Source organism: Uranotaenia lowii, chromosome 2, assembly GCF_029784155.1.
Source record: "Uranotaenia lowii strain MFRU-FL chromosome 2, ASM2978415v1, whole genome shotgun sequence".
Classification (NCBI taxonomy): Eukaryota; Metazoa; Arthropoda; class Insecta; order Diptera; family Culicidae; genus Uranotaenia; species Uranotaenia lowii.
In genome coordinates this window covers 194,774,962-194,799,488 of record NC_073692.1, presented here as the reverse complement: position 1 = coordinate 194,799,488, position 24,527 = coordinate 194,774,962, and the positions used below count along the sequence as shown (strand labels likewise).

The 24,527-nt window shown below is 34.1% G+C and overlaps 1 protein-coding gene across 2 annotated transcripts in view; it reads right to left on the bottom strand.

The window, feature by feature from the left end:
• Nucleotides 1-5,440: 5,440 nt before the first annotated feature.
• The window catches only part of LOC129747623 (diencephalon/mesencephalon homeobox protein 1-B-like), a 93,331-nt gene continuing 74,244 nt past the window's right edge, over nucleotides 5,441-24,527 (bottom strand). For both annotated transcript variants that reach the window (XM_055741914.1, XM_055741915.1), the window contains exons 7-9: nucleotides 17,512-17,784; nucleotides 6,682-6,806; nucleotides 5,441-6,597 (exon numbers count right to left, since the gene is read on the bottom strand). In XM_055741914.1, the coding sequence (XP_055597889.1) occupies nucleotides 6,062-6,597; nucleotides 6,682-6,806; nucleotides 17,512-17,784 (934 nt within the window). In that variant the 3' untranslated portion in view covers nucleotides 5,441-6,061. The remainder of the gene's footprint in view (nucleotides 6,598-6,681; nucleotides 6,807-17,511; nucleotides 17,785-24,527) is intronic.

Here is a 24,527-nt window from a genome sequence, read left to right as displayed (position 1 = left end):
AATGTAACCTCTGTAGCATTTCATCAATCTTCAGAAAGGTTTCCCAAGAGTTTTCCGGCTGAAAAACTGTTATGGATCAAATTAAGTTTCACAAAGCTATGACTGTTCATTTTTCTGGATGATAAGGGCCAAATATAGCTTCACTTAGATGTCTCCAGTGACGGCAACTCGACGGCAGATTAAAATTTGTGTGAAAATTGCATATCAGATAGTAACATTTCGAGTCTTCCAACCTTCGACTTTGATTTTTTGGGATTAATGATCGTAGTTTTCCTACTGTACAATATTTTGACAATATTATTGACAAAATCAAGGGGATCGCTGTCGACATTGAATACAATTCTTTAAGATTTGTCGTCTCAAAATTAAAGAAACAGATTTTTCAGAAATTTTTTTAAATTCTTTGTATAAAATGTTGAGTAAATGCTCGCGATGATGGATTTCAAAATAAATCAGATAAGAAAGTAGTCTCTCAAAGCCTAAGCAGTTGAGGTGACTTTGACACTTGTCAGACATTGCAAGTTGCTCGACTTTCATACATAAATACATATGTTTTTTCAACGAGATTAATAATTTCAAAACTTCAATTTTAAGATTTGGTAGAAAAAATAAACTTATTGAAATATGAAGTGTCTTTGAATTATTGAATATATTATTGAAAATCAACATATAGAAATATGAAAATTCTGAGTGGAAAATAATTAATTAACGCACAGAAATTACTGAAATTACTAGTTAAACATAAATATCTACTTATTCAGAAAAAATATGTCATACCATAAGCCAATTCAAGTTTTTTTTAAAGTTTTTTGAGTCAACGTTTTTAATTTTGTATGACAATTTGTATGGAAGAAGAAATTTTTACCTATCCAAGAAATTCAAATAAGTTTGAAATGAAGTTGGTCTTTATTTAATTATTGATTTTGCCTATTCTTAAGCTTCATTTTTTCCCAACATGAAAAGAAGCAAAATATTTCATGAAAAAAGTTATAACCATTTCAAAATAAAAAAATCGGAATCCATTGAAAAGTATTGTAAAATTTCAGGATTTACTTTCTAGAGCTTTCAATAATTTCATAACATGTTTTTGCGAAAGTTTTAAATCAACACAAGTTAACACGGTTAACAAGCTTTCAAATTAGCTGCCAAAACACTAAAATAGAAAAAAAAATTACTTATTTTGAATTTCTTGTATGACAACGAATTTCTTTTCTGGGGTACAAGTTAGGGTTAGTTTTTGTTCACTTGAAATGTATTGAAAGAAATAAGAAATATTTAAAAAATCCAAAATTTTTGAATGAAAAATCAGGACTTAATTAATCGTTTCCAAAATTTTTATTGATAGTTTTGGCTGAACAATTAAACAATGTTATTGGAGGTAAACGAATTTTTTAATTTGAAATTTCTTTACAAATTTTTCAGTGGGCTTATGTACAACAATGTGGCAGGAGGAGATTGAGCGGACGAATTGTTGCACGATCCGATAGGTTTTCTGGTTAAGTATGGATCATAATTTTTTTTCAAATTCATGGTGAATTGTCCAAAAAACAATTCGTAAAGAGAACTGATACGAAAAATATTTTGTTCTGACGTAAAACCTTATTTGCCGTAGAAGGAATGTTAAGGTTTTTGTTAACAATTTGCACAAAAACCGCGCGAAAAAAACAAGAAAAATTAAAACAGTCTTTAGATCCACATTTAATGGCAGAAAATATCTCAAGTCATTTCATCAGAAAACAGTTGGAAAAGTTGGAAAACAACTGAAATATTGACAACTTAAGTCAACGATGGGTTAGGGGACAACAATTGCCAAATCATCCTACTTGAGTTCTGTTTAAGCTTAGTATCGAGTCACATCAGTCTTGAAGAATAAGAAAATCTCAAGTTTTTCTGGAATCTGTTTTTCACGATTCAAGGCATTCAACTACAAGTGATTCGAGGCGTTTCTGTCTATTGGTATTATTATCTTTTTTTAATCTAATAAAATATTTATTACCCTTTTACATCTCTATTCTTCAATATCTCAATTTAGATAGTACTAAAGGGTGTTCGAATCAAAAAGTGGTCAACTTCACCGTATTTTTTCTTCTAATAATTCATTTGAATAACCTGAACACTTCTCATTCTGTAGATGTGTGAAAATGGTTCTTTTTGGATTTTGGCATTACAGCTTTGAGTATCAAAATAAGGTCCAGGCAAGAGGAGCTAAGAATCAAAATTTTGTACATGCGTCGTGAAAACCCAAACAATACCCACGCAGAAATAGCAAAATCGTTAAATATATCTCAATCAACCTTCACCAAAGCAATAAAAATGTACGGGGAACGTTTGTCGACAACTAGAAAGCCTGGATCTGAGGGAAATCGAAAGCCGGGAGTCGAGTGGAACAAAAGAGTGGCTAGCACTTTCAAGCGAAATTCCAATCTCTTCTTCGAGATGTCGACAATAAGTTGGGAATATCGTCTACAACCGTGCATGAAGCTGAAAACGATCCGGACTATCGACTTTTAAGAAGGTAGTGACTACAAATTGCAATGATAAGCAAACGGGTTCATAGAAGCTTAATCAGCTCTCGTATGAGTTCCTAGAGAATTCTAATCAGAATTTGCGCTAGCGATGGGTTGTTGCTGATGAAACTGGTCTTCAATGGCTATCACGAACAGAAAATTCGTTTAAAGTTTTCAATTTAGTTGATGGTGATGTAAGCAACACGAATTTTTTTGACAGTGATTGTCAAAAATATTTGACAATTCGCTTGAAAATCTCCTAAATGTTCTACATGTGAACTTGTTGGTTCATAGGAAAGTCCTTCGCAGACGCATGATTCCTTTGAGGAGCATATATGCTATTTCCAGCATTGGGGTTTAATCACGGTGTGCCAAAATACGTTATTAAAAATAAAAAAATGATCACCAAAACGGCACTCGACATTCGCAAGATATAGTATTCCGGCATCTATCCTGATAATTTGGAAATGTTTCATCGGGATTTTTTGAAATTAGAGCGATTTTAAATTTTAAGCCAATTTGCAATAAATTTCCAATGGGGTTTTTCGACCTTATGTTCTATGACCATGGATTTTTCTGACTACACATATTTTATGACAATCACCCAGTTCAATGACTTTATAGAGAATTTCATGCCCGACAACTTTGTGGAAGACCGAAAAAAGATTTAAGTTGATCCTGAAAAGTTATTGGAATTTTCTAAAACTGTATAAGACTGATTGAAATTTTTCCATTTTTCTTAAGTTTTTTTTTTCAATTCCGCTTCACTAAAAAGCGAATATCTTTCCAGGCGTAGTTTGAATCATTTTTGGGACTTCGATAAAGTTGTTTGGGATAGAATTTTCAGCACAAATGTGTATATTATAGTAAATCTATGGGTAAAAGTCATCATACGAGCTCACAGCTCTTTGAAACCAACTGGTCCTGTATCTGCCCAGAATGAGTTCGAAATGAAAGTTGACAACAACTTAAGCGTGAGGAAAGCCCTTAGTATTGTACGAAACTTCCGTAAAATGGGTATACATTTTGAGCCTAATCTTAAAGAAAAGTTAGGCTCATATAACCGGCAATTAAAGGATTTCTTCGAAATCAAGAAGTTGTGATATGGGAGGAAACGAAAGCGTCAAAGAAGCACCTGTAGTACACCGCGTCGATGTAAAAGAAATTATTCAAAAGATTCGAGCCTCGTGAAATATGACTGATGAAGAACTAATTTTTTAATTTGGAATGGACGGTGGAGGTGGTTCTTTTAAAATTACTTTGTTGGTTATTTCACTGGGACAGTAGTCCAAAGCTGAACGTTTCAAGGATGGCGGTGTTCGAAGGTATTTTAGAAATAGTTATGAACATTAGGCTTATAGCTTAGCTTAGCTTAGCTTGATTAACTACTCACATCCAACTTGAAATTGTTATGAACATTAGGCTTATAGTATAATAACGTCAAATTATTTAATCAACTATTAGGCTTTTCATTCTTGCTCTTGCCCCAAAACTGGGAGAAAAATATGAGAATATTGCTCCAATTTGGAACGTGCTACAGTTGGAAGACATCAATGGATATGTTGCAGGAGATTTAAGAGTCAGTTGCAGCAACGAATCCAGGGCTAGCAGAATTGTGGACTGCAAAGGCAGGAGTGAGGCATCTCCAACAAACGTTTGGTTTCACAGGGAAAGCTTGCCATAATCTAATGGATTCCTCAGATGTGCTTGAAGGGCATTTTGATGTTCAAGAACATTTAAAAGTAAGTTAAATTGATAAATAAAAAAAAACACTTGAAACTGTAAAAATACCGATATCGCAGGCACTGAAGCTGTTCCAGGAGATTTACAAGGCATGCTTTAAGGAAAACTTAGATTCTGAGTACACATCACTCATTGATGAGTTTTCTATAGTGTGGGGGAATCTTAAACTGCCAAACTCTTCCAAATTCCACATTCTACGATTCCATGTAAAAGATTTTCGCGAATACACCGGAAAATCGCTGGGTGTATTTGGAGAGCAAGCCTCGTATAGTGTTCATCATGATTTTTCAGAAACGTGGAAACGATATCAAACCCCCGATACATCGAAGTTGTACTATGATCATCTCTTAAATGCTGTAGTGGAGTATAACAGTGGTCATCTGTGTTTATTTTTAATTTAAAATAAAAAAATATCGTTTATTTTTATTGTTGAATCCAAGAAGGTAATCAAAAATGACTATTTTAAAGCCAATATTACGCTATTTACCTTGTTCGACTAAGCACATTTGAGGCACGAAAAAAATGGTTGAAGACCCAAAAACGATTCAAACTACGCCTGGAAAGATATTCGCTTTTTAGTGAAACGGAATTGAAAAAAAACTTAAGAAACATGGAAAAATTTCAATCAGTCTAATAAAGTTTTAGAAAATTTCCAATAACTTTTCAGGATAAACTCAAACCATTTTTCAGTCTTCCACAAAGTTGTTGGGCATGAAATTTTCTATAAAGTCATTGAACTGGGTGATTGTCATAAAATATGTGTAGTCAGAAAAATCCACGGTCTAGAACATAAGGTCGAAAAACCCCATTGGAAATCTAATGCAAATTGACTTAAAATTTAAAATCACTCTAATTTTAAAAAAGCCCGATGAAACATTTCCAAATTTTCAGGATAGATGCCTGAATACTATATCTTGCGAATGTCGAGTGCCGTTTTGGTGGTCATTTTTTATTTTTAATAACGTATTTTGGCACACCGTGTAATATGACTTAAGCACAACCCCCTACTGATTGTCGTACTTGAATTATAAAGTCAATACTCCAAATAGGTGCCTTCTCAGGAGACTTTTGAATTGTTTTGGTTTGGTTGTGTGATATCTTACTTAAGAAAATCATCCATTTTTAATAGTTATTATTGTAATTTTGTAATTATAATAATTTTTTATTATTATTATTGTAATTTTACGTTGCAATAGAATAATGTTATCATTAATATTGAATACAGTCAATAATGGTGCTGTTATTGGAATTAAAACAAATTGTACAATTTCTACAACGTATGTGTTTTCGAGAATGTCGCGCATCTCTAAGTTCCTCTATTATTGCGTTAACTATACATTTTTGATTTGCAGTTATTTTTTTATATACAGTTAAGATATTTTTCTCAGATCGAAAATCATCAGTTTTATTTACGTTTTTTTATGATTTTTAAGATTAATTAAATATTTTGAAACGAGTTGATACAAAATAACCGTGAATAATTTACATAACATGACTCACTCCTTGTGCAATAAATTTCAGCTATATTTATGACTCGACCCAACTACATACATTCGGGATCTAATTGCTTCAACGAAATTGAAAATTAAGTAAATTATTTGAATAAATCTACAGCTAATTTGTAGCAATTTATCGTGGAATGTTGTTGTATTTGGGAAAAATTTCTACAGTTCTAATTATTTTACTCTAGTACGGTTGATGGAGCTAATCGATTATGTTATGAAGGCTATTAATCCTACTATTTTTGTTTAACGTTTTAAGTATATTTACACAGTACAATCACAATTATTTGTCATAATTTCAGAAGCCGATTAATCGCTATTGCCAGATTTGTCTCCATTGATTCTGGGAGGCGAAGAGTCTCCTCCGTTTGATCCACTATTGCTGTTGTTATTGTTGTTGTTAACGCTATTGGGGCTGTTGTTGTTGAGGGTTGGCAGCCCCAGAGACATTCCAGCTGCTGCATGAGAACTCAAGTGGTGGTGCATCGAGAGGTCACTTATGAAGTCGGATGGTTTCCGGCCGCTGCTGAGAGCCGAATGCAATGACAGCGGCGGCAGATGGAACCCGGGGAAGGAAAATCCGGCGGCCGCGGCAGCCTGAAGGGAGTGCAGTAGAGCAGCGGAATGTTCTTGGGCCTTTCGACGAAGTTCCGCAACGGAAGATGACCGAGGATCGGATGCTGTGCTGAGGGCACTGCTCATGGTGATCGGGGAAGACGTGCTGCTGTTGTTGGCCGTTACCGAGTGCGAAGATGCTGTGCAGGTCGGCGAAGGAGTGACCGTTGAGGATCCGCTAGTGATCGGAGATTTTACCGGACAGCATGAACACAGACTTGGGAAGGCAGCTGATGTGGGATAAAGAAAAAGGAAAAACAAATATATTCAATTAAGGTACAGATTAGTTTTTTTTCTAGCGAAAACTAAATTACCTTTAAGATTCGGGAACAAGGGGGGAGCAAACTGTGATCCCAACGAAGCCAAGTGAGGCGGTAAGAATAGGGGAGGCGTTGTGCGTGGTTGTCCGTTGTCGAGCACAGGTCGAAATCCTCCATTACTGCAACGAATAAGAAATATTTTTTAAGATTAATTCTTTTGAATTTTTTAAGTGGGATGAACTAGATAAAATCCCCAAATGGTTTCAAGAACAGTTCTAAAAAAAAACTATAAAGGCAGGTTATGTTTGCTGTCCTATTTTGCCAGTTGACCCATCCTATGCGGATACAGTTTATTTGGCCCGAACTGTACCTTCTCGATGCGATATCTAAGAAACGGTTGAAGATAGATACATGATTTTTTTTTTAATTTTTCTGAAATGAGGATGCTTTTTAAACATTTTGGAACTCGTATTGAAATTTTTTGATTGATATTTAGGCTGTGTGGCAGCGGCCTAAAGAATACTGCCACTGGGATACTGGTCCATGTCGTATGAGGCGACTTATCCAGTACTTCCCAGATACGTTTATCTCATATTTCTGTCTATTGGAAATCAATGAGGCTGTATCTGGGCGGGGGAGAAAATAGGTCAAGGTCAATTATTGCATGCAGAGTTCAGAAGTTTTTCAAGTTCAAACATTGGAAGAAAATGTTTTGAATCTGAATCAGTTTTGAAATCTTGCTAGTATTTTTTAACCTTTGTACGTATTTTCTCTCGAGAAGGGTATGCCAATAGTGCATATGTAGTACATGCATTTGCACAAGCTGTATTCTTCCATATTTTCTCGTTTTACGTATTTGGAATATGATTTTTCATTTAACTAATCTCTTTGCTCTCCTAGTAACTCCGTTCAATAACATCTCTTAACAAGTGTTCAAATTTGAATCGCAAACGCATCGCTTGCGGTCCCATTGCTTTTGGCTATCTGTTAATATTAACCGATTTGAAATCATAGAAGAATATGATCTAAATTACATCAGTTATATCTGTTACGTCAAGCGCAAAATTAGTGTGTTTTCCTTATAATGACAAGTATTCAGTCCCTTCTATCTTTGGATTGGTAACAGAATTTTGTGGAGGTAAATGTCCGTTCATATAAAGATATTTAATTGTTAAAATTGCGTCATGGATATTCAATCATTGAAGTCGTACAAATATCGTTTCCGTGGAAAAAAAAATTTCAAAAAATATTTGTTTTAAGGTAGCCAAAAGGCTTCAATATTTTTTATTAAAACAAGTTTTTGATCAAAACTTGTATCGCATATCGACAGTCATATCTGTTTCACCTAATATAATTCACTTCTCTTGTATTGACACATGTTCCCTTAGCTTTAGAATGGTTATAGTGTTAAGAAGAGTCAAAGCTCCTTTAATATCGTACTTTGATATTTCGTATCATACGTCAATCCTGGTTCTGGAATCCACTGCTACAGCTTCGTGCAGTGTTAATATCGCTTGTTTCAAATTTGGCATCACAGAAGCTCATTGTAGTCGTCTAACCACAGCGCTAACTGGTCAGTTAAATAAAAATATATAAAATCAAGACTTTGTGCTCTGAATCTCCTGTATGGTTAAGCTATGATTCAGAGGAACTATTGTACCTATATTTACCTTCCACTTAGTGTGTATATGTCCCTCTTTTGCCCGACTTCATTTTTTTTAAATGTATGTCAGAATTTAACAAAGAAAGTTAAAAAAATTCCTTGTTTCCAATATTGTGATTAAAAAAAAGCTTCATTGCTTAAAAATCCCTATGTGGATAGGCTAAATGCCAACTTTGCCATTATAAAATCGTTTATTTGCCCTCATTGTAGCATCCTGGTTAGAACATTTTCTGAACATTGTAAACTCAAATCTCCTGAATTTTGTAGTTGTGAATCAATAATGTGTGATTCATTTTAGCTCATATATGCCTGTTTTTTGTTTGCTAGGAAGCTTTTATGTACTCTCGCCTATCCTGTTATAAGTGTATGTAATTCTAAGAATTTAAACTAAAATAACAATCTGTCATTTTTCACCCAATGTGGTTATAAGCTTCAATGCTTCAAAATCCCTATGTGGATCGGCTTTATGCCCTAAATATTTATTATTTTCTAATCCTTTTATGGTTTTCAGTTTTCTCAGGTTATATGATGAAATCTGTAAAAAAAGGCTAGGCACAATTTTCCCGTTTGTTTGGATAACGTGCCGCTATCAAGCCTACCCCTTTTCTGATACCTGATACCTGATAGTTTCTATTTTTTTCTACGATTTTATGGATCAAATAATTTATCAGCCGTGTTTAAATATTGGCTAATTATTCAGTAGAAAAAACAATTGGTTTTCAGGAAGAAAATTTTCAGTTTTTCTTATATTTCTATTTATAGCATATGATATCGGAAACCAAAATTTTTTAAACTTTAAATAAATGTTTATGTTTTTTAAATATTGTTGTAACACTAAAAACTTGAATAGTTTTTCTTCTGAAGTCATACATTGATAGCTATTACCACAGAGAACAGACGTACAAGCTCGAACAAAAATTCTTCAAAAAAGTGTGTAAAATTTCAAATGCTGACACCCAAAAAATACGTTGAAACTTGACTTAAAACAGTGCCATCTATTGCGCCGTTCAAAAGTTACAAATCAAATTTTCACAGCTCTCTTCGGTGTATTTGGAGACATCTGGTGGTTAAGCCAACAAGGAAAATTGGTTAAAATGTTCGTTGGAAATTTTACACAAGTTTCGTGAGATAGCTTGTACGTCAGTTCTCTGTGCTATTACTATGCAATTTCTTTTTTATTCAGTCAAATAGAAGGAAACAATAAAAATACTCGAACTATACACAAACATATGTACAGAATCATAAGACTGACAATTTCCTTTAATTTTCAGAAATTACAATCATGTTTAATGGATTTACAGATCTTGATCATTCTAAGAAGTGAAAAAATACCTTTGGACTTATAGTGTTAAATTGCCTTATAAGTAAGAAATTTAAATTGTAGTCACATTCTCCATTGGAGTGATCAGTTCTCCAGTTGGCGCTTAAGAAACGTGTGACTTCAATTGATAGTCATCTAATCTTTCTGTTTGACACCAATATTTCATAAAATAAATTCAATCGTAATAAACAACATGTCTAGGCCGCATGAAATCCATTTTCAAGGAAGATTCGGCAACGGAAAGTTCATCATTAACATTTTTCTTTGTAGTTCAAGATATCTTAAAAACCGAGGAAATCAGGACAAAATATTATAATAAAACTTTTCTTCGAGAATAAAAAGCTAAAACGAATCTGAAATTCAAATATAAACCAGAATTTCCAATTCTGTATCTTTTCGTTTGTTTACAGTGGGTTTATTGACAATTTTAAATCTTTACAAAGTGATGTCTAACTCATTCCGAAATCCAATGCAGTAGTATTCTCACTTGCGTTTACAAGGAATTCATAATCAGATTGCAAAATATCAATTAAGTTTTTGAATCACAGAAAAGATTCTCTTGCACGAATTCATCTCTCCCTCGATTTAACATCACTCAAATATGAATTTTGAAACTTCAAACTAACCTATTATAAGTTATAAAAAAATAGATCCAATTTAATTTAATTTGGTTTGAAATATTTCACATCATGCATTCATTCAATGGATGACCGTAAAAAGATTCAAATAATAAATTGAATATGAAAAGTTTAAATTTTAATACTAAGAGTTTAAGTTTCCTTTTGAAGATGTATAAATTCAAGTTAATGCGTTATTAAAACACAAGATATTCCAGAGCAACAATAAATCATAAGAAAAAATTTAGGGCAGCGTTTGTATTTTTGCGTTCCCAATGAGTTTTTAGAGCCAAAAAGGAATAATAACTTTTTATAAAAGCTGTTTCAATATGAAGGAATTGGTGTGTTGAAAAAGAAATTAAAAATCTGCATTCACAATTATAACGCAAGGAAATAAAATTCACATTTTACGAGGTGCAAAGAATTTGAAAATTGACTTTGACTTATTTAGGGGTACTGAATGCAAGTTCGTATTTTTTCTATCTGCTCAGTTTATCGGTATAAATTTTAAAAATACAAGGTTAAAATTCAATGAAAAAATTTGTGCACTTTTTAGCAAAAGTGTACAGTATCAAAAAGATTTAGAAAAAAATTATCAGTCGATTATTTTTTCGGCAACAAGGCAATCCATCAAGCTAACATTCGAAAGAGCTTTTTGTGACTTTTGACTTATACTGCTGGATTTCAATTATATCGCCGAAACTGCTTTCCGCCCATCCACATAATAGTTTTGAAATTTTAAGTTAAAATCCAGTTTAAGTTTTTATACTCTACAACTGAAAATTTGGCTATTTCAATTCCAATTGATAGATACTCTTCACTAAATTAACCCTAACCTGGCTTCATTCAATTCATATCATTTCAAGAGTTTGGAATTATGAATAGGTATCTTTAAAATCTTTAAAAGTGACAATTTTAAACTACCAAATATACAAATAATGACAATTTTCTTTTTATAAACATTTTTTTTGCAGTGAATATTATAGATTTGCTGGTTGTTCTATAAATAATGAAAAAAATTGTTAAAAGATTTAAAAATTCTCCTCTTATTTCATATTTTTTAAAATACATCTGATTTTGTTCAGTGAAAAGTGGGGGAGGAGGAGTAGTGTGTAGTTTATATTGCACTAATTTGATAGTGGCAACCCTCACACACCTCCCTCCGCAACCCTCCCCCTCTTTTTGCTTTTTCGAAATGATTGTTTTTTCACCAGATATTACGTTCCTTCATATTGACAGATTTTTGAAAATTTGCAAAATCAGCCCCCCCTCTCCCCTAAGAGCCAACTCTAGGACTGCCCCTGGTTTTAATAATATACAAAATTTAATTTGGTTCAAAATTACTTTAAAAAATCGTTAATACTTTCGAATTTTACAGAGTAGGAAAACGAAAGTAAAAATAAAATTTCATTTCTTTTCTCGCAGACGTCAAAATTTCTAGTGGGTTTCTAGAAAGTTTAAAATTGTATAAAATCTTCATATTTAAAATTTTTGTAACGTTTTACAGTTTTGTAAGAAAGGTGCAGACATTTTTTTTAAATGATGTCTGGATTGAAATTATGTTTTAAGAAAGAAATATTAGTATAAGGTTTTTATTTAATTTGATTTTTTCCGTTCCAGACGAGTTTATCATAAAAACCTGGGATGAATCATCCAACTGGATGAAAATCCCAAAAAAAAAAACTTTTCAGATTTTCGGCGTCAGATGGAAGCTTGGAAAATATTTGCGATTAAAAATTCGAACAAGTTGTTACATATTTTGTCCGGTCTATCTGTTACTTCCCCCTAGAATTTCCTTGAATATTATTGGTACTCTATAATTAAAAGCCGCTTTTACTTATAAGTTTGCATCCACAGTTCACCCTTGCCAAAAATTCTGAAACTTAAATTTTCAAGCCTTAATGGATGTGTACTTCAAGTTTTTCACCACGAAAACAAAATACCATTCACTCATTGGTAGGCGATGCCTTACTGACATCGCACGTGTTTTTTTTTTCACGCAACTAACAATTTCGATTTTTTTTGTTTTTTAATGTTACCAAAGTCTTAGAAAATTCATAAAAGTGATATCAATAGGTGGACGGAGGCTCCCGGCAGGAGTAGCCAGGAAAAATTGTGATTAAAATATAAAGATAAAGTTTTTAGAAAATTGTTCAAGCTTGGCCTAATTTTTTCCTCTGCATGAGGGTCAACTTTAATGTGCAAAAAACCATATTCGAAGTGCGAGAAAATCTGACTGATAATTTAATTAAAATAGTATTGGTGAATCGAGTGTTTTAAGATATCTGTGAAGAAAAGCTGAAAAGCAGTAGGGGAAAGGTTTCCTAAATGGGCCTATCGGGTTAAATGACCCTACGGCTGTTTGGCGAAATGGCTGGCTAGACAACTTATCTGACCAATGCATTTTGAGGGTTATACGCTTAGAACATAAGGCAAGAAAGAATTTTATGAATTTATAAACTCAAAAAAATTTAAAAATTCATACAAGGTTTTGATACATTTTGATGTAATATTTCGACTTTTAAAAATTATACGTAAAGAAGTTTAAAACAAAAACTAGGATGGTTTTTGTTTCTTACTTAAATGAACTTAAGAAATAAAACATATTTCAGCTTTTGTGGACGTTTAATAATGATTATTTAGTGGAATAATAGATTGTTTTTGTATGCCCCCATCATGTTTGTAAAATGCCTCCATCCTTAAATAACAGGTTAAATAGAATAAATAAATGATTTTTATCACTGAACCTTCAAATCTAAGCTCTGAATGACATCTTAAAAATGAATTGAAGATCTAAAGATAAATTTGATAAAGTTTTTCTCATGGATGAACTGCCTCCATAGTATGGCAACCCTAACTTTTGTTTTATTCCACAAAATTATAATATACATAGATTTTTATAAAACTTCAGCTTTGTCGAACGGAAATTATCACTTTCTAGCAGTTTCAATGAAATTATACGGAAATATTGCCCAAAAAACAGAAATTTTGTTCAAAACATAAATAGGCGCATTTAGCCCGCACGGTTTGAGGTTCGGCATTTTAGACAACACTTACAATAAAATCGTTTTCTTGGAAACAGAAGAAAATTTTAACATAAAAATTACTCCATTGTATAGAAAACAGATGCCTGCACACGTGTATATAGTTTTTGTACACATATTCAACGTGATATTTGATTAAATCAGTGTTCTGCTTAATAGGCGCATATAGCCCGCTCCTCCCCTATTTATTTATTTCAAGAATGCGTTAAGGGTCGCGAAAGGAAATGAAAAATATGCGAGTGGTGTAAATACAGTATTTTTAGTCCTTTTTAACAGATAATTACATGGATAAATATTAACAATTGAACAGACATTAGTAAAATCAGGATAAACAATGATCACGACGCGACCCATTCAGAAGAAAAATATATAGTTTTTGGCTCTAGGGATCATTTATACCCATACATACATTTTGGAAAACTTCTTCTTAAAAATATTTAGAGTTTACTATTGTTTTAAAAATGAGAGATTATGAAGTTCATATAATACTCTAACGATTGACATACTGAAATAAATATTTTTATTATAATTTTTTCATGTGAGTAACATTTAAAATTGATAAAAAATGTCTTCAAATCACATTTTGTTAAATTTTTTAAACAAAGTTCAAAAACTCGGAAAATAAATTTTTAAAATTTTGTAGGGATAACAGCATTGTTGTTATGTTCTTTTTGGCAATTTTTTCTTGAATTGATATTTGTAAGACATTCCTGTTTCGAGATATAGCGAAGAAATCAAGTATCCTCAGGGATCAAGTATCATAATCCTCTCCTATAAAAAGCAATTTGTTTGTTTGTTTATGTGTTTGTATCAAATCATTATTGTACACAGCTAAAATTATTTCCTGTAAAATTACGCAAATGTTCTGTAACAAAAAGGAGCAGGACATTTACCATTATTTTACTGGTCGAAAAACAAATTACGTGACATTTAATTTTCAGTTTCCAACATTTTTACAGGACATTTGCTGTAATAATAAATGAATCTTCGTTAACTTTCAAGGAAAACAATTTAAAATTACAGGTTTTGTTAATTATAGGTTGATTTATTTTAAAGGTTGCAGTTTCAGTGACACGTAATAGTAAAAAAAAAATATCTTTGTAGATTAGATTGTGATAAAAATTAACACATGTGTGTGTTCAGGAATGAGGAATTGATTCCAGTAATCGAATTCAAGGTCATGGGTCGGTCGAAGGGGGCGTCCATATTAACTGTTTAATGTTTTTGCGGTAGTGGCGTTAATATCATCGGACTGTGATCAAAAGTTACACATGAGTGTTTTGTGGAACGAGCAATCAATATCAGATATCTAATTCTGGGTCAGGTATCGGCCAAAAAGGTCTGGTTCAATTTTTAGCGAAATTGACGTTACTATACATTCGATTGAAATGAAAATTTCTACTTAGGAGTTTTGTGGGACAGATTCAAAGGCCGGCAAAAGGGGTCGTCGATATTATCTGTTCACTGTTTTGCGATATTGTCTCAATTATTCATAGGACTGAGATGCAAACTGGCACATTCGAGTTTTACAGCTCAGATAATTGATTTCAGGTGTCAAGTTTTGGATCGTAGTCCAAAATGGCGTTGACCGTATTAGTTATTCACTTTTTTCGCGATATTGTCGTGATTATGCATCGGATTGAAATGAAAATCTACAGATGGGGGTTATGAGATATGAGTAATTGATTTCAGATGGCAAAAGGGGTCGTCTATATCAACTGTTTTCAAGTAATTGACGATAATATACATCGAATTTGAAAATGAAACATTGCACAAGGTAGTTTCGAGGTACGAAAAATTTATTACAATAACCGAATTTCAGGTCATGGGACGATAAAAGAGGTTCTCCACATTAGTAGCGCAGTGTTTTGTGCAATGATTTTGTTGGAGGCAGTCAATTGATACTTGACATCCAATTTTAGTGTAAAGGTTAAGCAAAGCAATCGTGCATATAATCAAATAGTACATGTTTCTCTTATAATGTTGTGATTTTACAACCAATCGAGAGGAAAACACTCTCACATAAATTTTATTAAAAAGTCTATCAACCTCCTAATTAAAAGTTCAGGTTTAAGGACAAGGAAAAGCGGCAACTTTAAACACAGTTGAAAGTGGTTGAAAGTTTGGCTCAATGTTGTCGGAAAATGCATCGGATTCAATATTCTAAACTCGTCTTCACGTATTAATGATTGAAAACGACACGAAAAGTTCGTTCGGGACCAGCTAGTTTTTTTTTATAAAATGACTGCTGAATTTCGAGAAATTGGTGGATTTGCCAAACTGAAATTTGCAAATCTTTAGATTTAGTTTCAAATATTCCATGAAAATGTTGAAGTCAGTTCAGTTTAGGTATGTAAAAAACTTTTTTTACTACCGAAACCACAATTTTTTATTCGTATTTTAGTAAACTGAGTTAACAATCATTTATCGATGTTAAGTTTTCTACATAAGAATTGTATATGGTGAACCGGTTGGATTAAAATCATGCCAATCAGTTGAACCAGCTAGATCTTTTAAAGCTGATTTTTTTTTCATTTTTTGCACGTTTTTCGACGAGTTTGTCTAAAGCGAATTGCAGTCTGAGATACATACTTTTGATGTTATTTGTGCTATTTACATCAATTATATGTTGTTCACAAGTGCATAAAAATAATATAATATTGGAAACGTTATGCAACTTAAGTTATATGCACGTTTTTGATGTAAAACTGCAACACTTCGTTTGTGTACCTAAAACTTGGATAAAATAAAGATTTCAGCCCGAGCATATGGACACCAAATATAGAAAAAAATATTGTCGACATAGTGCCAAGTAGAAATTTTTGGGGTATTTTAGGAATATGTGGAAAATTGTGTGAATGATAAAAAAGAGGAATGCAATGATTCGCTTTAAGAGATAAACAAATTAATAAACAAATAACTTCTCCCTTAATGTTTGAACCAGCGCGAAAAAGTTGAACTTTTTTAATTTTTGCTTAAGATTACTTCAAATTCTCAAAAAGATGAATAACAGAAATCCACGGATCAAAATACCGCTAGATATACAAATTTGGTTAATTTTATGTTTTTTTGTAGATTTTCATGTTTTCATACTATTTATTTTATTTATTCATTTACATAGTTATTCGTTCCACGTCATAACTTGATGAACATAGTTCCTCACTCCAGACTCACTCGGTCCATGGAAACAGCACTCCAATTTTTCGGACATTCCACATTTCCCTCATTTTTCATACTAGTCCTTGGTAATTTAATGATCTTTTTCTGACTCCTCTAAATTATGAATTGTATGAGAGATTTCAAATTTAGAAAATACGGTCCGACCTAGTGTATCTTAGTCAGATGAGTACAAATAAGCTTAGTATAGTTCTTATTTACCTACTTCATCCGGTTAAAACAATATTGACATTCCTCCCAAAAGGCAACTGCGAAATAATAGTCAGATAATAGCTGCTCAGTTTGGAAAGATTTCAATTGCATGAACAATTAACGAACCATATCACACAAGCCCTACTCCAGCCGGGTCCGTGCAAACAAAACACGTGGAAGCCAAAAGTGCGTATAAAAGTCACGAGTCTGTCCATTATCCGTATCATTTGTGTGGGGACCGGACCGGGAAGATTAATGGGAAGAGTAGGGACCGGATCACACACACATAAATACAATCGCTTCCCACCACGTGCCCGAATAACTGAAGCCACCCGGAGCGAGGTTTTGCCAACAGTGTAGGACTTTTATGCCCAAAAAATACAGCATCCGAGAGGGTGCTCCGTAATAAACGACAATGGGAAATGACTTGATAATGATTGTTTTCGTGTTGTTTTTGTTTTGTAACGGAGAAGAGTGCTTCCGACTACTCTTGTCTGAGGACCACTCGAACGAAGATCGGCACGTGTCTCGAGAAGGCTCGCGGAAGCGATGCCCGGATGGTAAATTGCATTATTTTGCTCGGGAAATTGTGCTATTTGACGAAATCTGAAGCACTTTATTTGCACGTTCGCGAATTCGAAGGGAGGGTGGGAAGATGTAATGTCTCAATTATAGGATTTTTGCATATCGTTCTTCCAAAGTTAGGGGGTTTGCAGGAAGTTTTCTTTGTTTTCCAGAAGGAGATTTATGATCGAGCGTTGGCAGTAAATTGACGTTTGAATAGACCGGAAAAGACGTTTCCTTCTTGAATGACATAGGGTCGGTTTAATGTTTGACTAAACATCCTGGAATCATAATTGTTTTTCTCACCTATCACTGAAGCTGCCGAAAAGATGATTGCTGAAACTGGCGGCGGCTGATGAGCCGTTATGGCCTATCATCGACGAGGCCGAGCTTCCCGAGCTTCCGGATGGGCCATTGGAGCTAGGACCGTGGCTGGAAGATGGCGGCAGGGGATTGGAATCGTCATTGGTTGCGGAGCCCCGATTAGAGGTGGTCAGTGAAATCGGTCCTCCCACTTCGATGGTTGGAGAATCGGCAGTGACCGAGTGTGTCGGGCTGAGATCCGATTGATGCGAGTATCTGAAAAAAAAAAATGAAGTAAAACTAGATTTAATATCGAGCTAAATTTAAATTATTTACTGACAAATTTCATTAACTTTTTATTAAGGCAGAATAATTAAGAATGATTGTTTCGGTTTTGGTATTTCCGGTATAACTACAGCCATAGAAGAGGTTGCAGAAATGCGCTGGAAAGTATGCTGTACCAAAGATGATATGATTGGAAACGCACTACTGGCATAAAGACATGAGCTGTCAAGCAAAATGATGCATGACCACTACATTCTAGCGAAACAAGGAAAAAACATTTTATAGCATTTGCATCTTATTAGATAATTCATCCCACAAAAAAATAGTGAGAATTTAACTCACTGCAGCATCTCATCTCGGCTTGCCAGTCCGATATCATATCCAGTGTACCATCTGAGTCGGTTAGCAAACGAAAGTTCATTGTCGCATAATCTTTCTGCCACAGCAGATTAATAGCAAAAGAACGCACTGCTTTGGCCGTTTGCCGTTTGATCGGTGTTTTTTCATCCTCCTTCGTCTTTGTTGGGATAAGGATGAGAATGGGAGGGGAATGGGAAACTAGAAACTGTTTTCTATTGCTGGCCGGTTTACAAACACACGCACAGCTCATCTTGACTGGTGGTTTTTTGTGTCTCTTATGCACATCCCGGCAATGTTATTCAAACCGTGTGGAGCACATATCTCAGATTTCCCCTTTTTTCCCCTTTTTTTGACAGATTCAAGCTTTTTTCCTCAGATTTAAGCTTTCATCTCCTTACTCTCAAGGCAAAAAACGCCTAAATCTGAGGAAAAAAAGCTTAAAAACGAGAATCATCAACACTTTGTAAAAAGATGTTGGTCACACGATACATAGACAAATCCTGTATAATTGCCGGGACCTCTTATGCCGGTTTAAATACACCACAGAGCTCAATACATCATTCGACATTTTCCTTGCTGGATGATTGTTTCTATCCTGCTTTGTCTTGTGATAGGATATGAGATATGTTTGATTTGGTTTCTTTCAGACATATGCCATGCGGTTGCGCTGGGAGGACAATGCCAGTTTTTAGAAAGCTTGTTAATGTCGGTCCGGCATAGAATCTTATACCGATAATTCCACCTCAAAGGAAGTTCATTATTGAAGTAGAGTCTGATTTGTGGGTGTGGAAGGACTACTGTACTGTTTTTTAGTATGAATTCTAGACCAATACTGCTTACATCGTGGTAAGGGATCCTTCAGGACGCACTAAAGCCATGCACAATGTAGATTTTTGGCCCAGCTGGATTCACAGCTTCACTAGGCTTGGAGCTTGACGAGTTTCGCAGAATCGACCATTGTCATCTGTAAAAAGCTGGTTTTTATTTCGCTTTTTAGCCTTTGGGGTCAAGAATACCGGCCTGAAAAACTCACATGTAATGCATCATGTAGGAAAAACTCTCAGTTTTACGATGCGGTACCGGAGGTGACCCAAAAATGGCACTGATACGGTCTAGAACAGGGGTGAGCAATCTTTTGAGCCAACGGGCCAATGTTAATCTTTCGGCGGGCCACACTATAGATAACATTCATTTATAATGAGCAATGCATTGCGTCATTTTTATAAAATGACAAATTTTTGACAAAAATAAAACTGAAAAGGAAAAATATAACGAGTTCATGTGTTCAACAGAATAGAAATTAAACACCGCTTTTGTTTTCAATACAAGGCGAATAATATCAGCCGAAGTTGAATAGGTAAATCTTGATCTTTTCGAATAGTTAAGAAAATTTCAATCGCTTTGAACGTTTTCACGAATATTCGTTCTTACACGAAGAAACAGCATTCAGATGGTTCGTAAACAGTTCCAAACGTTTCTGAGAAAACCCCATTTTTATTCAACAATAATACTATTCGTCATCACTTCCATTTTAAAGTCTTCTGAAGGTAATTCACAGCGATAAAAACAGTGAGATAAATATATTTCAGGGAAAAAACTGTCTTCACAGCGTTCAAAAATGAATCGTTATTGAAATTTATTGACTTAACATATTTTTTTTGTAACATGCACACAAGTTTTCCTACAATCAATTTTGTACCCGCAGAATCGTTTTTCCTACCAACTGCGGAAAAACTGTTTTTCAATTTTAAAGTACATATAAGACCATTGCATTGAGATGCTGAGCAAAGTTGTCAAAACAAAAGAAAATCATAAACTCACAGATTTTTAGGCGAATTTTGACAAAGTTTCAGTTTTTAATTTAATTCAAATACCTTTATAATAGGCTTTCTAAACGAAGCCGATTATGAAATGCTTTTGACTTTGGTTACATGGAATGCAAATTTTCCAGTAAAATGACTCAATTCATCAATGTTTGGCATGATATTTCTATGAAATTTCTAAGAATTGCATCGCAGATAATCATCACAAATGTTGTGTTTGTCGTGAATTCAGAGGTTTTTTTTCAAAGCTGAACCAAGTCGATAAGATAAAAATCGTTCACCCAGTCTTAACAAATATATTTCCATTGTTAATGGGTTTTTTTTCAGTATGCATTTTAGGGCTAGCAGGACCAACCCTTTTTCCGAATTTGATAAAATAATTTAATTTATAAAAAAAAATCTGCTGAGAATTCAACTTTATCTTTGCTTGAATAGGAAATTTGTTTTCCTTTATTATTGGAATTTATCCCAAAAAGGTCATTCTTCCTTGTATTCAGAAAAAATAATGACTTAAACAACGGACTAAGAAATGCCTAAAGAATTCGAAAAAAATGCAACAATTTATTTTGTGAATAGCTGTTGAATGAATGGATGTAAATTGATGAAATTTTCAGTTAAGTTACCTTGTAACGTAATAATCACACATGCAAATTTGTGTGATGTTCTTTGATGTGGTTTTTGAGATAGCGCCGAACGAAGCGTTTGCTGTTTCCTGAAGACTGACCTCCAAAATAATTCAAAATTTTGAATTTGGTCGAAGTTATAACAAATTTAGCCGATTGTTCTCTGTCGGCACAAAAACTACATATTTGACTTTCTATCACTCCAACATTGTTTTTGCGGTATACAGACCCCCCACTATTATTAGTCATCGATCACTTTAACTGCTGATATCTACTGAACTGTGTGCGCTTGATAACAGTAAAATTGCCGTTTTAATATTTCTTGTCATACGTTAACTGTTATCTGTTCAACTATCGCATATAATTCCAATGTTATAAGGTTGACATCTTAAATCGTTAAGCCCTTATGCGGATATTTCAAAGATTCCAACAAAATAAATTGGTCTAATATATGCACAAAGGACAAGTTTATATTTACCAAATGATACTGAGCGAATGAAACGCGAAAATTCAATAATAGGTATTTGGAAAATTAAAATAACCCATAATTGCTACAGCTTCTACCAAATTCCACACCATCATGGGTCACTTTTTTTGAAAGCAAAACAAAACATTTCTTGGTTACTAGCTCAACCCAAATGCCCCTCGAATGTAAATGTAGGTACTAGCAACGGTCGCATTTGGAGACAGTCTTCTTTGTATTTTTAGCCATTCATCGTGTTAATCGTCATGAAAAACTGAGTAATTTGAAGTTTCCACAGATGGTTAGCTCCCTCAAGAACTAGACATTAAATTTTTCATTTTTTCTCCTTGTTTAGCTCCAAAAATACAGGCGAGATTGTCAACGATAAAATTCTGGTTGGAAACCTGCCAAGTGAAAGAATTCGTTTTGCTGTCCATTACGGAATTTTTCAAAATATCTCCCCACAAGCAGTCCAAAAATTTTGCGTACGATTTGACCACCGTATTTTGTTCATTTTACTGGCGGGCAGCTTATCTACTTTGTAGGAATGAAGTCAGGCCTATTTATAAGTCAGCTAGACGAATCAGTCAGAAAAAGTTTATTTTTATCACTTTCCCTATTTATGTTTTCAGATTGAGCTTGAAAAAACCTCTCATCTTGTTCTCATTCTATGGAATAAATAATCTTCACTTTTATTCAAATTTTAGATCACTTTTTGCTAGAGAAGTACCGAATATTTGGCGCCGACTATCGCCGAAAAACCATTAAGCCGAATATTCGGCTCACCGAATAGTTTAGCTAAGTCCGAATATCTTCTACAGACTTGTAAATTGTTCAAATAATTTTTGATAATTTATAAAATATCCAAAAGTAATGTTGTAAAAGCTACACAATCATTAAAAACTTATGGTTCAGCAAATCATCTAAGGTGTATCCGCGTATATTTCACTGTAGATCGTACAGGAGAATGATTTTGATTATAGTTTATTGCAGATTTTCTGGATATATTCAGGCTTGCCCATAAATCCAGTAAAGAATCCAGAAAAGTCAAATCTGGACTTGATGTCCAGATATTGATTGATACTTCCCGAAGTTTGCTGGGTTCATTCAGATTATTTGCTAAATCAAATAAAAAACTCAAATTCCTCTTTAAAACTATTTAGATTTTGTGTTAAATTTTTCAAATATTTCCAAATATACATAAATTTTGCCCTTTTTAATTTTTATTTTTTCATAAGTCGTTCTGGTTGCCTGACCGTTTGGAAACGTGTGGTTGATAGTATTGTATGCTTAAGGTTAAAGATAATCTACCTTTTCAACAACTATTTTAAAGATATCTTGCTCAAATTCGACCTTCATCTAATTAAATAACAGAGAAGCAATTTTAAATAGCTTGGCATCTGTTTCGACATGTTTTATCCCAGATTTCACAGAAAAGCAATCGCTTTGGTGATAATGGCCCTCGAAGCGACTAGTCATCTGATGTCTTTTCAGTTATTGGTGACATTTGAAAAATCCGAAAGACCCCTACTTAAAAAATGTCTTGTAATACATCATCTGATAATATAATCTGGTTGAAAATAATCGACTAAGAACATGAGGCGCATTAACATGGAAGAAATAGAAAGCATTGAAATAATCGCTTAAGGTTTTTTCATTGAAAACTCTCAAAATATTCGGCCGAATATTCGTTTGGCCGAATAGTTGAAAAGATCAATATTTGTTATTCGGCCGTTCGAATAAGGTTGCCGGAACTTTTCAGTACGTATCCGAGCCGGACAAATCCGACCAATTTCATATAAAAACCTGACAAAATCCGTGCAAGTTTGTCAAAACCCACAAATTACTTGAATTTTTTTTAAAACTTTTCGACACTTTTAAAGCCGTTTTTTTAGCTTCAAAAAAAACCTTTCGTGATTATTTTTATAAAACCTGCTCAAAACCTTTCGTTTTGGAGGCATGAATTGAAAAAAATTACTACACAATTTGATTTTTTTTTGTTTGATTTGCTAAATAAAGTAAATATATCCGGATAAAATCCTGGCAACTGAGCCGGGCCGGAGTGTTCCCAAATTTTATATTAAATATCCGGATAAAACCAGGCAATCGGGCAACCTTAGTATAGAACGATATTTACGGAAAAAGTGCCAGCAAGCATCGTCGGAGGCATTCGCAGCTGACTGAAAGAGTGTATTGAAATTGTGGTAGGGAAATTCGAGCCAATCTTGATTTTATTGTTTGTTTTTGTTTCCATGGTTCCATAGAATGTTGCATGTTATTAAGGTGGTTCGATTTGATCAATTATAAAGCAGGGTTACGGTTTTGAAGCATTTTTTAATAGTACGGGAGATTCGTTGTCACGTATTTATTTAATAAATGTCTAAAATTTTATTTAGAGTTCAGAATTCAAAATTCGAATTCGAAAATTTGAATTTTGAGCGAAAAGTTTTTCTCCGATACTCAATTTTAATTATGAGCTATGTTTATGACTTAATTCACTGAAATATAAAAATGAATAATAAATTCAATAATTAAAAGCTTTTAAAGGGTGATACGGTCAAAATTTGGTCAATATCAATTTGACGTATTTCTTTCAATTTTGCATTTAAAAAACCTGAACACCCCTCATTTTGAAGGTGTGTGTTTAGAATGTTGCTCTTATTTTGATTTCGAAATTCACTCTTCAGTTGTCAAAATGCCGTCCAAGGAAGAAGAGCAGCGTATCAACATTTTGCAAAAGTTGCCAAATCAACCGTTACAAATGTAACTAAAGTGTTTGGGGAACGTTTGTCGACAGCCAGGAAGTCTGGATCGGGGGGAAATCGAAAACCGGAAGCCGCCGAGACGACAAAGAGAGTTGCCGGTAGTTTCAAGCGAAACCCTTACCTCTCTCTCCGAGATGCCGCAAATAAGCTGGGTGTATCCTCTACAACCGTGCATCGAGCCAAAAAACGAGCCTGACTATCGGCTTACAAGAAGGTAGTGACTCCAAATCGCGATGATAAACAAAATACGACGGCCAAAGCGCGATCCCGGAGGCTGTACACGACGATGCTGCAAAGTTTGACTGCTTAGTAATGGATGACGAAACCTAGGTCGAAGCCGACTACAAGCAGCTTCCGGGACAGGAGTTTTATACGGCAAAAGAGAGGGGAAAGGTAGCAAATATTTTCAAGCACATGAAACTGTCAAAGTTCGCGAAGAAATATCTGGTTGGGCAAGCCATCTGTACCTGTGGCTTGAAAAGCAGCATTTTCATAGCTTCCGTGACTGTCAACCAAGAAATTCACGTGAAAGAGTGTTTGAATAAACGTCTGCTGCCTTTCCTGAAGAAACATGGTTGTTCCGTACTGTTTTGGCCGGATTTTTCATCTTGCCATTACGGTAAAAAGGCCATGGAGTGGTACGCCGCCAACAACGTGAAGTTGGTTCCCAAGGACAAGAACCCTCCCAACACGCCAAAGC